The 14,315-nt window shown below is 45.4% G+C and overlaps 1 protein-coding gene across 1 annotated transcript; it reads left to right on the forward strand.

The window, feature by feature from the left end:
* The first annotated feature begins 249 nt into the window (after positions 1 to 249).
* On the forward strand, positions 250 to 13,132 carry LOC131288331 (activating transcription factor 3). The gene is made up of 4 exons (XM_058317455.1): positions 250 to 390; positions 7,121 to 7,246; positions 11,026 to 11,229; positions 11,348 to 13,132. Exons 1-4 carry the CDS (start codon positions 250 to 252, stop codon positions 13,130 to 13,132), a joined length of 2,256 nt encoding a protein of 751 aa, XP_058173438.1.
* The last annotated feature ends 1,183 nt before the right edge of the window (positions 13,133 to 14,315 follow it).

Consider the following 14,315-nt stretch of genomic DNA (forward strand, 5'->3'; position numbering starts at 1 on the left):
TAATTCAGCCCTGACAGCTTTACAGAAGTGTTGTTTTTAGTCATCCAGCGTTAACACAGTTAACCACCGCTACCAATCAGCAAAAAGCACCACCAACAACACCACGCATCATCACGAAAAAAACGAAAAACATTTGTTGCCAAGCAACAGCTTCCTCATCCGCCATCGCAGTAAAGAAACACGACACGGTCGCCATTTTGCCATCGAGTGTGTGTGTGTGTGTGTTTATTCCTAAGCTAGACGAGCGCCATGTTCAACTCGAACCTCAGTCTGACCGTGCCATCGCTCCTGGTCATGGAGGGTGGCACACCCCGGACGCCGGAGATCCTGAACTCGCTCATGGCCATGACCAACCCGCTCGAGTATGCGTATCCCGTCAACACGTCGCAGGTAAGTGCTGCGACTGGATTGGGACACCGTAACGATAATAACCTGAAACATGACGCGGGATGGGGACGGGACGAGTGGGAAGGGTAGTACAGTTTTTCTATCGTTCTTTGCAATGATTGAAGAACAATGGTAAATTGTAATCAAGAATGATAAACCATAAACTACTTCCAAAACGTCAGTGCTACCTATGCCAGAAAAATACGTAATAACCAGTACACTATAATACAATGACTAATACAACCGTATCTAAATGTAGGCTTTCTGCAAATCTAAAGAAGCGCCCAGCCAAATCATACTTTTAATTTGAATTATGTGTAGGTTCATAAAAATATTTCTTCTATTTTTGAACACTAATAGATTGCATCAAAAGTAAGTAGGCAAATGTTTTCCAAAGAACACTAACGTTGGTGTTTTCCAAAGAACACAACTTTCGTCATGTTTACTGAAATATAAACTTAACGAAACTAAAAATATTTCTGTACCGTAATGGTGAATTTTTCGTCTACTTCATTATTTAATTTGGCATAATTGTGTTGACATTTTGAATAAAAATTGAAACCCGATAATGTAAAAAGATAAGCTAGATGTGGCCACTTTATACGAAAAAAATATTTTGTTGTTAGTATTTTGCAAAACAAAACCATTAATAAAGGAAATGTTTTACCCCTTTTTATTTAGTGCAACCATTTTTTTTTTCATAAGTTGCATAAAAAGAAATCAACTAATCGGTATAAGAGGGCTTTATCAAACACAAGAAATTATACTTCAAAATAATAAATCAAAAAAGGGTTTTTGTTAGTAATTAATTTGTTCTACCACTTTGCATAACATACGGAGGCAGTTGTCATGATAGAGTGCCCGAAAATGTGTTATTTGATTGCCTTTTTCACACTTCAAACACTTCTTCCCCTTTTCCATGAAACGAAAAGGAAATGTCGCATATTTTTTAATGCTTCAATTTATCTTCTTCACTCGAAGAAAATGTGCGCTATGTGCGAAAAGTCAACAACTGCTTAGCCTGCTTAAAATCGACCAAGACCACAATCTGCCACCACATGTTCACTCACATGGAATGGTTTATTCGTCTAATTTGTCGGTGCCAGACGCTTTCTCAGGATAGAAGATTCCCAACGAATGTGTGTTGGGCAACACAGATTGTACCGGAAGTAAAGAAAGTTGGCATATCTATAGTTTTTTTCCTACTGTTCTCTATTCCTGCCATTAGTTTTCATAATGATTCACTTCATTTTCTGAGAAATGTTGAGCTGTTTGTTTCGTTTGCGATAGTTTCGTTAGGTTTTCCTAAGAATTTTATAATATTTGTAGTTTTAATATATTTTTCATATTCTTTGTACCACAACATCGTGACAAACAAGTGTCTAGTTTTTCTTCGTGCAGCGTCGGATGGAGGCAATTTATCTCCAAATTGCGCCTATTGTGATTTCCATTAAGTAATTAAAATAGATTAATCTTGTCCCGTCTACCGTGAGCCAAATTTGCATACTACAATCTACAAGTGGAGGCACAAAAAAACACAACAGCCACTGATAGCATCTCCGGAACACCCACACGCACACCCACACGCGGGGGAGGATTGTGGTCTATTTGCACGACAAACACTTTCCATTTCTCCGCTGTCGCAGCCACAACACCTCGGCTACAATGTAGGGCGCCACCCTCCATGCTTCAAACAAGCTGCATTCATATGACCCCCAGGAAGAACCACGCTTACCCCGTGTTAGCGCGTGTGTTTGTGTGTGTGTGTGTTTTTTTGTGCTTGCTGTTGGCCGGAAAGCGGGTGCTGCGGTAATTCAATCAAATACCGATAAAAATCACTCAATGAATAAAATCTAATTTACTAGCCCACCCCGAGCACGAGGACACGGCGGCTTACACGAGAGGTATGTTGCCAACCGTACCGATGCTGATTAAATCTAGCGCTTTTCGGAGGGGGTACAAAGTCTCCCAAAGACGTCGACAAGACACACGACTGAGTTTTTAAAACGCCCCACACAGTCGCGTTACTCAACCGGCGGTAGGTCACGGAATACTTTTTGGTAAGAGACATTCCAACCACTACCAAGGCAAGTGTGGCACCTTCGTCTCTTCAGCGCCACCAGAGGTATGCAACCTTGCGCACGAGACGACCGAGTTGTTGTTGCAACGCTCCCGTTGTCCAACTCTGCACGAAATTGACACGAATAAATCACAATCATAGTCCGGAGTTTGTTTGCGTGAGTCCCGGGGAAGAGTAGGAACCAAACGGGGTGTACTAAGGTTAGCGGTTCCAGGGGGACTATTTTCACTACTTTCCTCGTTCAACTAAACTCCATTCATCACTCAACGCTTACCACTACCGGTGGTCCACTTTGTCCACGAATGTCCATGAATGAGTTCCATTAACGGGGGGTAGAAAAATGTGCCCATATGTCGGAGGTCACCACGATGAAGATCTTGATTAAGCTCAAAGGAAATTGCCGCGTCTCGGGACCGGGGACGAGGTGGGCACGACTTTGTTTCTCCAAACGCCACATATCTTCACTTGCACCGAAGTGTTACGAAGTCCTAACCTACTTCGGACGACTTTGAACCCTAAAACCTAGCCTCAACGCCAACGCGTGCGGACTGGAGGGAAGGTCCAAGCAGTCCCCCCCCGGGGGAGACACATTAGCAAGCATTATTTGAGTGATCGTGATGGGTTGGACCCCGAGGCGGACGACGCGCGATTCTGGCGTGGACGACTGATGGCGACTATAAATCTTCCCACACAACGCGTAATCGCGTGGTGCATGCAACAGTTTTCCTCCCTGCGCACAACTTCTTCGCCGGGTTCTCCGAGCTGCCTTTTTCTGAATGACCTACACGGAGGAGGTGGGGGGGTGCGAGGGTGGGAACGTAACGTGCGACATCAGATATTGCACCGTAGGCTACACACCTGCCATCATACCGGGGGTGCCCGGGTGGGTGCTTCCTAAGCGCCATACGGTACGCCCTCTCCGGCAGGTCCGGTTGTACCCCGTGTGGGATACAACGTGGGCCAACTCCGCTCCGAGTGCGTGCGTGGCGTTTGCATGGCACCGATAGAGGCAGAACACGCCAAGGGGGCGCACACCAGAGGGGGCGAACGAAATAATCAACCAAACAACCCTGAAGCCTCGAGCCCAAGGAGTTCCTACGGTGCCGCTAACCTCGATCATCCCAGGGTCGCTCACTGGACCACTACTTCACGAACGAGCCGATCGATGGCGCGGGAACAGCGTCGGGACGGAAACCCACCGCCATGCCCTTCGACAACTTCCGTCGCCCGAGGCCGCCCGATTGGAGTGGATGGAGCAGGCAAACGCAAAAGGGCCCTTTGGGTTCCACCCCGATGGCGGCGCCATGTAGTCAAACGCCGGAGTCGGTAAAATACTTCCCGCTGGGCGGCTTCGGCGGCGAACCTGTGTCGAAACAATGTTGTATTAGATTTTACTACCCTTCCTTAAACCATCCCACTTCTGGGCGGCGATCGAGCGAAAGGGCTGGGTTGGCGGGTGTCTCTGGGGATGGGACGGGACGGTGTGGGATAGGTTGGATTTTTTCACACCTCTCAACCGGCTCCCGGCACAAACCGGCGTGTCTGGTGGTAATTCCGCAAGCACGAAACGAGTACTACCTCCATCGCGTCCCATCCCTATCGTGCCGACGAGTTTCCATAATGACCGCAGATACACCGGCACACACACAAACACACGGGTCTTCATCGGCTATCAACACGTGTGCGGCACCTACTCCGCCGTCGCAACAACAAACAACCATTTTGTCGATGGAAGTCAACAACAATGTCCGTTCCGGTGGCTCTAGCCGCCCAATCCAACCAAATTGCTATTGCACACGAAGGAAGAGATGAAGATAACGACGGGGCAAAGGGTTTGGGTGCAGGGCGTGGAAGATGGTTGCACAGATAGGAGAAGAAAATTAAACTTAGGGCGAAAAAAACGATGGATAAATGAAGCCCTCAATCGCTACCGGAATTGATAGTTGATAGTGCGGGGAAAGAAAAACTGGGCGACTCCATTTCCTCGCTTGAATCACAAGCCTTCCTATGAAGTTACCCACTCTGTCTCCTACTACGATTATCTACTTAAATTGCAAAGTAATTCGAATGAATTGGAATTTTCCATCTAAATTAGATTGAACGAAAACAAATTTCGTCTTCCCCCTTGCTTTGAACAGAAAATAATAGTCATAGGGTGTTTATAGTTCGATACATTGTCGTAATCTTATTAAAAAGAACTCTCTCTAAAAACTACTAGTTTCTGCAGTGTTGTGATCCGTAGCGATAAATATTTACAACTACACTTAATTTCCTAAAGTAAAAGCACTTTAAAAAGTATGAAACATTCACTTAACACCATCCGTAAATCGGCCATTTCACTCCAATAAAACCCAACTTGTCTAAATGCAACATTAGCAAGCAATTTCAGTTGCGCAATCAAAATTTCACTTAACGTAAGTAGGCTAGAAATGTATTTTACAGTAATCAAATTTTGTTTGACAGGTCGCTGACAGCTCTGAATGGGTTCAACGGAAGACACAATTTAAAACGATCGTTAAATGAAAGAAATGGTATTTGTCTATGCGATTTAAGTTAACTCGCATGATTCCCGGCGCTAACTGAATATAATTATTTATTTTAGAGGAGAATTAATTTAGATTATTTACAAATAGCGCACCGTTTGTTTATCCGTCCAAGATTGCTACGTACCAGTTAACGTTAATTTGTAATAAGGCATGGGCGTTTGTATTAAGTTCAGAAACTTTCAGTCACTTGAAATTTCAAGTCATTAATGACGTCGAATGAAAGTTTAAGGAATGAATGAAAGTTGTTGTCATCTGTCTGCACCTTAAGAGCTTAGTTCAAACATGTAAAATTAATGGATTATTTGCGATCAATACGAAATATAAATACTCGGAACTAAAAATGTGTTTCGAGATTAACGAATTTGTTTGCCTTTCTCTCTTGGTGGAAGGTATTGGTTTTTCGTGGAATGAACACCTCCACACTGACTCCCGGGAGTTCCACCAGGTGAGTGACATGGCGGACAAGGTTGAACGGAGCATTAATTTATGTCGTACATCTACCGCCCCCGCTCTACCGCATCGAGCCGGCCAACTTCCTTCCGAAACCCCCGCGGCTCCGATGATAGATTTCCAAAAAAGGCGACCCATTTCCGTTCGCCGACTGCCATATCCGTCCGGAGCTCGGTCGGAGGCGGTGGGGTGAACCGGGCCGGAAGAACCGATTGGTCCGCGTGTTCACCGCCCGGCAGCCTGAAAGCATGCCCGATACGAACGGGCTGATAACGGCCGACCACCGGGCCGCCACACCCAGCGACCTTTTCTTTTTAATTTTATTTTCGCGGTTCAACAGCGATGTCAATGAACCGAGCTGGGGAATTCCTACGCCCCGGTGGTTGCAATGGACGGGGCTACCGACGGTTCAACGGGTTACAACTCCTTGAGTACACAACTCGTACCCAAGCACCCAAAACGATATCTTGCGAAAAGATGCAAACTATTCGCTACCGTTCGATGAGATTCGCTTTCTGATAAACGGCCATCTTGCGCATACACCTTTAGCGGTGTCATCCGCAAACCGCGCACCGAACCCATCAAGCACACGGACGCCAAATCGAGCACCGAGCGGTGGAAAACAATGCCACATTAAACACGGTCGATGATTAATTATTTCTCGCACGAACATGGCTCCCTTCTGTCCACCCCGTGCCATCCGCAAGGAAGGGGAGGGGGGGGAGGCTCATTTGCATAGAAAGCAATGTGAACCGTATCGGAGGATTGTGACGATCGTGGAATATTTGTTATGGAGTGGGAAGGAATTAAAACAACAAAAAAAAAAAAACGATGAACCTCGTTAGTACCGACGAATCGAGATCAGACGATTGTAGAAAACACAAAGAGTATGTTTTTTCTGTTGAAAAATTGAGGTAAAACCCACATGTTTCTATTTACACGCTTATCAAACACGTCAACTATAAGTAGAAGAAAATAAATACTCTACTAATTAATGACCTTGAAAAATGTGATTCAATATTCTCGGTCATATTATACAACACAGTTCAATGCTAAATATTACATAACGAAACTAACGCCACCCAGAACACACAAATACGGGCAAAGCGTGCACAATGTAAGCATACCATTCGACTAACAGGGGCATCCGTCCGCCATTTGTTGCCCTTTTGAACTGATTCAATTTTGTTTGGATTCAATTACTCTTCACCGACTTCACCGGCCGCCTACCGTTGCACGCTCAAACGTGAGATTGTACTTTTTTCGTTTTTCTCCAGTGTTAGAATTCGTTCTAAATTGCCGCGAAGAATCAAATAAAACAACTCTCTTTGAGGTAATCCGCTCATTGCGTCCAGACGTGCCCTATTGATAGCCCTTCAGCCCCGACGGCCGATCTTAGGGGTCATCGATCCTCTCGATCAGCCGCCGACCTGTCACCTGAACGCTGAAATTCCCTTTTGAGGTTATCGCTACTATCGGGCTGTCTGTTCTGAGTCGAATTGAAAGCTGACATTAGAACCGAAAGTGTTGCAAACATTCAGTGTGCTTCAATGAGAATATTACTTTTGTAAATCATAAAAAAATCATTTGGGAAACACTCTTCTACCATTTACATTCGACAACTCTAACCACGTCTATGATTTTGCACTCCTTTCAGAACTCACTGAACGACAGCCATTCCAACAGCTCCGACTCTCCGCTGGACTCACCGGCTAGTCATCACCAGCAGCATCAATCGCAGCATCACCATCTTCTTTCTGGCAAGACGCCGAGCGTACAGCAGGTAACTGAACTATGAAACCCTAAGCAAAGCACCCCTCCTCACGTCGCCCATGTATCCCCACGAACGTAGAAACATTTTTACCCCGTTTTGGCAATACAGCTCCAAGTAACACGAAAATGTTGCTTGGGGTGCTGTTTGTGTTTTTTTTTTGTTCCGAAATTATTTGCATGCGACTGCGTCGTACTGTTCGCAGCATTCCACGTTTGGTGTTGACCAATTTCAACGATCCGTTAGCAAACGGCACAATATTGATCCTTAAGCAGAATGGACAGCAAAAAAAAAACAATGAAAAGAAATGCTTTTGGAAGAGAAAGGAGCGCAGTCAGCTTGCGGTGTAGGAAGAAAGAATAGAAGGAACGATTTGTTGAGGCGCGCCCAAGGAGACTTTCACTTCTGGCCGGCAGTTTGGCAAGGCAAGCTCAACTTTTGCGAAAAAATGATCAAATGCTGAAATGCTAGACAATGAATTTAAAATCTATGGCAACGGAAGGATAAAAAAACTGTAGATAGTTTAGTTACCCTAACATTGGTGGTGATATATTTGGTTGCTAAACATAGTTTAGGTTCTGATTTATCCTCTGAAAGATTAGAAGAATGGGAAAGCATTGTCCCAAGCCGCATTATTTGTTTTTTACGCCAGAGGTTGGCAATCCAGCTTGATTATTTCATTCACTTTTTATTTCTGTTTCATCGCTTGCCTGTTTCTGTGCAGAAACCTTATTCAAAATTAGATATTTTACTTATCTTACAATTTTACAATTTACCATTTGTTCATAATATTAAAAACTGAATTTGAATGAAATTGAATGAATAGAAGAAAAAAAAACCTAAATGTTATGCTTTCAGAGAAATGTTATTTTAAGCAATCATTTTCACTAGATTTTAATTCGCTAAACATTTTTATTTGCCACTTGAAATAACCACGACGGGACCAAGTTTGACGACCTCTGATCCACGGTCAAAAACACCAAATCGCTTTCAACGAAAGCTTCTCTAGCGGTTTGCAGATTTTATTGAATAGCCTCCAATCAGATGCGATCCGTGGGTCGATCAATTTGTTTCCTTTTCAATCACTAATAGTCGTAATTACGAATATTCCAATCTGCCCAATCGGAAACGATTAATCAGAGGCACGTTAGGCGCGTTAGCATAATTTGTGCCTCATCATAGGGGCACACACACGCTACAAAGAGGATTCAATAAATAAAACGCTAGCCTTGGTCGAATCATGGTTGACATTTTCAAAATATATTAATTCGCCGGCCAATAAAAATGAATGTTTGACCCGAAAAGGCTCGAATATATTTTAAGTGTACATAATCTTACTTTTCAAATGTACATAATCGTTGCAAATCTTGAGGACGCCAAGTTGCAGTTTCGAAAATGTCAAAGTTATTTGCCTACTTTAAATTAAATGTCCATCACAAGATGTGCCTTTTAAATCTCGATGGATTCGGATCAGATTCGAGTTGCCTCTGAACTTCTTCCGACACAAACTTTAACTAATTTTGTTCAACTGAAGTCTCTGAATACGAACTGCGTAAGAAGCAATGACCCAGACAGTACGGATATGTTTGCTGTCGATTTCCGTTTCCGAAGATTCTCATCAACATCTTCTCCGGATCGGCAAGGAAAAGGTAACTTCTCGACTTTTTCTATTTCGCCCAGCGCAACGTTGACCCACCATCGGGTTTTGGGACAAGTTTCTTCACCCTTCGGCTTCGGGGTCAATCCGGTGCCTCTCGCCTGCGCACCTTTTCGGTACGCGCGCTCTCTCACAACCACCACCGGTTCGGTGAAAAAAGCTGATTGATGCGACGACCACTAGCGGTCCAAAACGCGACGCCCACGGTGCGACATTACATTTGAAGACATTCTACTTTATTTTACGCTTTATTTTTCACCTCTTCCTGCCGTTCCTGCACCGCCATATGTCCGGGCCGAGCGAGGTAAGCGATCTTCCGCCAGCGTAAGAAAAGCAATCGGCGCAAAAGCTCGCGGGCAAACCCTCCCGGCCTCATTTGGGGCCCCGGGCACGTTCCGCTCGCCCGTCTTGTTTGCATTTGCATACAAAATACCTTCGGCCACGAAGGCTCCAAAAGCTGAACAGAACAATTCATCCGTTCCGGAGTGCGTGTGTGCGAAAAAAAAAGCAACAACTATATACACACGGGAGGGTAAAACGAAGGCGTAGGATATAAGGTGGTGGAAGGCACGGCAGAAGACGGTTCGGATTCTTCTCCGTTTTGGTTAGGTTCGGCATCGCATGCCACATGCAAGCGTGATTTTCGAAAGTAATGCACATCGCTCGAGAGGATTCATCAACTCCAAAGATGGGCCCGAAGATGTTGGTCCCCGACGAGATCGCGATCTTTCTTGGAGAGATTTTTCATTCGATGCGAATGGATAAAAAGATAAAAAAAAAACAAACCAAATCTCCCACTCTGCTTCGTCTTCAATTTTGGAAACCCACTTTTTTCTCTCACACACTCCAACCTTGAGCCACTGGGGTAAATGTAAAGGGACCCCCCTCGCTCTTGAAAAAGTGACTTAAAGAAGAAAATAACGAATCGATATGTTGGTACGATAAGAGGCGATCCCACACGCCTTACCAACTCACTGGTGGAGTTATTTTTTCCTGTTCTTCACTGCATACGCGTACGACATATCCAGGGAGATCTTTAATCTTACCGGGAGACATGGGGCGCGACGTTGGGGAGAAGATCCCTTGCGGTATAAGGCCCATCGTTGAATTATTCACTCCACACAGAAGCGTTGGCCGCTTTTCAATTATGCGTTTTGACGTTCGCGGTGAGTTATGATCATGAGCGTGAGCCCTTTTTTTTCGTTCGAACAAATTCGAATGTGTACACAAGTTGTAAAGCTTCTGTTTGCGATTTTTGGTTTCCATGTGTGCATGGTTTTCCGAGGAGGGATCATTAATTGAAATAAATGCTTCCACCAACGGTGTTTGTTTGTGATCTAGAAATAAAATTTTGAAAATATTGCTTATAGGTAGAAATGTTAGTCGAAAAAAATCGAAAAATTTAAATGAATAAGAACCAAATTGCTTTCTCGACAAGAGAGGAGCAATCAAAAAGCGCCAAGAAAACAATCGCCAACGCCACAGCAAGATTTAGCACGTTGTCAATCGTAATGAAGACAGACAAACGACACTTGGCACGCCTCACGATGGCATTTTATAAACCCCGTTCCACGGTGGTATTCGTTTATTTGCTCGAAATTCTTTACATTTTTGTAAACGAACTTCCTCTCTTTGCTTACCGTTCATTTTATTTACCTCCTGTCCACCGAACAACTTGATGCGACATCGTGGCCCTCCCTCCGCTAGCAGTACGCCATGTTTTTTTTCTGCTCGCCAAAGAAAATACGAAACGGAAACGATTTGCACGATATCGTGTCGTTAATTTCTACCCTCAACTGGGGGACGCCTTTTTTGCGATTTTAAAAGTCGTTAACGAAAAGGCCATCCACACCGAATACCGTTCAAGTGTCGTTCGTGATGGTGTGCAGAAGAAATCGTGATGATCTTTTCTTTTTACTGCACGCACTTTCAAGATCAAAAGGATCATCAAAGTTGCGTCTTTTTTTTGCAAATTTGAATTCAAAATGATTGTTGCAATTTTATTGGGCCCGAAATCATTGAGAACATCTTGAATGCGTGCTTGAATCTTAAACTCACATACAAATTTTATGAACTCCAAACAAACACTGCCGAACAAATAATAAATATCTTTTCGGTTCGTTTCGTATTCTAGACATGCTCGCAACTAATTAAAGAAGGTGTGAAGCTGTTGATTCAGAACAAGCGAAAGCACAGCGGCGGAGACTCGAGCGACGGAAACGAGTCCAACACGCCCAAGGCGAAGGTGGCCCGGCGGCGGGAATTGTCCATGACGGACCATCGGGAGACCAGCGAAGACGACATGGATTCGAAGGCGAGTCCTCGCTCCACCGTTGCGGTAAGTTCTGGCCGGTTTTCTGTTGTTCGAAAAGCGACTTCACCTGAAAAATCCTGCCGTATTTGGAGAGATGGAGATTAATGGATGCCTATTCTATCTTTTATCCACCACACTACAGTTAACACCGGAAGACGAGGACCGGCGAAGGCGACGCCGTGAACGGAACAAAATCGCCGCCACCAAGTGTCGCATGAAGAAGCGCGAGCGCACGGTCAACCTTATCCAGGAGTCGGAAACCCTTGACGCGCAGAACAAGGAGCTAAAGTCACAGGTGAGCAAGCTGGAAACCGAACGCCGCAAGCTGATGGAGGTCCTGCAAGCGCACGGGCCAACGTGTGTCCACCAGAAGGGCTATCAGCCTCTACCGTCGCTGTCCACCATCACCGGAAGCGGTAGTACCGAGCTGGCTAACAATGGCAGCAATGGGAAGTATCTGACCGATCTGAACTACCTCGATCCGGGCGGTAACCCCGAGCAGGGTAGTGGGGAAATCAAGTACTCCGAGTGCCTGAAGTCGGTGGCTCCTAATGGCTCGCCAATGGATGACTTCACCAAGCAGCAGGACGCTACCGGTTCGTTACTTCCACCTGGTTACTGCAAGCTCTCACCTACGGAGTCGACGAGTTTTCTTCTGGATGGAAGCACGGAACTAACCGCAGACGGTGGCGAACCGTACCCTCAGCCAAAGCCTGAATTCATTCTCGGATCGACCGGAACATCCACTACAACCTCGGCAACCAACAACACCCGGCAGCAGCCGAAGACGAATGGACGAGCGAAACCTGGACCGAAACCCCGGCAATCGCGAGCTCAGCAGAATTCCTCCACCAAGACTACTCCAACAACGGCAGTGACCCCAGCGACGACCAATGTGACTTCCCTCAGCAACACGACTACCGTCAGCTCCTACAGCAACACCGGCAGCACCAACAAGGGAAATCCTCTGATCGCGGCCACTCTCATGACCACCACACCCGCTTCCTCGCCCTCTTCCGTGGCTTCCCCCCTGACGGTGTCCAGTTCGGTGTCGTCGGTGGGCGTCATGAATCCAATGGTGGGTCTCGGGGCACCCGACGACGACGACTTCATCCTGAAGAGCGAACTCATCGACACGAACAGCCCATACACGACGGTTCAGAGCGCGGACCGGTTTCTCTTCGACGCAACGCTCGACCTGTACAACAACAACGCCCACAGTCCACTCACCGGTGGGCTCAACTGTGGGACTTCCCAGCAACACCACCATCATCACCTGCAACCACAAACGCAGCAGCATCAACACCAGCAGCACAATGGAAACCTCAACAACAACAACCCGAACCTGCTGAACGAAAACGACAAACTGAATCACCTTAACGCGATCAAGGATAACACCTCCAACACGCTGCTGGAGTTCAGTGCCAGCTTCGACGGACTGAAGCCCAGCACGATGGACTACACGCAACAGCAACCGATGGACAACCAGCAACATCAACAACACTCGAACGGAATGCACCATCAGCAACAGCTCGGAAGCTTACTGGGAGGTGACCCAACGCTTGGCCATCTTATCCATCACCACCACCAGCAGCAGCAGCAGCAGCAACCGCAACAGCAGCATCACCATCAACATCACCTTCAACAGCAGCATCAGCAACACCAGCAGCATCTCAATCAACAGCACCAGCATCATCTTCAGCAGCAACATCAGCTGCAGCAGCAACTTCAACAACATCATCTCCAGCAGCAACAGCAGCAGCACCAGCAGCAGCAACACCAGCAGCAGCTCGTCAACTCGGCGCTGGACATACTCGGTCCCGTAACGAATGATTTCCTACTCTTTGGCGACGACGACCCGAGCGAAGTCGCCGACCTAGACAGCACGATAACGGCGTACAACAGCATCAACGGGTGTCTAGCGTGACCCGTGCCGTACGATCTGTAGGATGTAGGCTGAGAGAAGTGGTAGAGCATCTCTCGGTAGCTTTTACCGGCCACAGTAGAACCATCTCCAAACCATGTCCAGCTGATCCATTTCTACAACGCCTCGTGAAAGTTAGCTGTGCAAGAAGTAAACCCCCCAAGTCCTCTTTCGAACTGACTCCAGTCAAAGGCACATTTCCTAACGATCACCGACAAGACTTTACGTAGTACTTTAAACAGAAAATCTCGTCCAAAAGTTGTTTTATGAGATTGTTTCGATTCATCTCAATGAAAGACGTATGAAATTGTCTCCTATTTCGCTTCAGTCTCACACAGTTTGTCCAGCAAGCTAGGCTGGGAACCATGTTTGTGCCTATTTTTACAAAAGCCTCGATCGTGTCGATCCTACATTTGATGCCTATTATCACATATTGACTTTTTTTATTTGTTCAAAAATTCCACTGCTCTCATCCATTTCGACATTTGATGAATGGATCTGTCAATATCGTCATTGATCGCCATAACTCCATAACGTAAATAATTGAAACACTGTTATACCCAACAACCCTGCTATCAATCTAATGTCGGCTGAGAATGTCCAAAACTTTGAAGGTACCAAGTTGACGTGACCACTGAATTTGGGGCTAGAGATTCCAGAAAAAACAGCCTAATCTTTCACTATCAAATTTTCACAACTGTCCCCATTTGCTGAATCCAAACACCCATTTTGCATCAAAAATAACACTATAATTAAAGCTACGAAAATGAATGACATGAAACAACAAACAAAAAACCCCTTACCACCCGATACAAAATGGCGTGCCGAGTTAGGCAGAGAACCGGAATGGTTAACGAAAAACAAACAAAACAAAAACCGGCAACAAAAGGAAAAGAGATAACGAAAATGGAAAGATCGGAAATGCATTCCTTTTCGAGTGTAAGGGTCAATAATCGTATCTCATTTTATTACTTCTATACACTTTACCGATCGTAAATATTACTATTAATATTAATATGTCTACTCTTATTGCTATTACTATTACTCTTATTATTATTATTATTATTGGTACTATCTTTTTTCCAGTTTCTTTTTCTTTTCGTTATGTTTGTCCATTTGTTTGCCAGTTTTGTTCGTTTCGGTATTACCATTCAAATTGCGTTTCTCCTTATCTCCCTTTCGCGCG

This window comes from Anopheles ziemanni, chromosome 3 (genome assembly GCF_943734765.1).
Source record: "Anopheles ziemanni chromosome 3, idAnoZiCoDA_A2_x.2, whole genome shotgun sequence".
NCBI lineage: Eukaryota > Metazoa > Arthropoda > Insecta > Diptera > Culicidae > Anopheles > Anopheles ziemanni.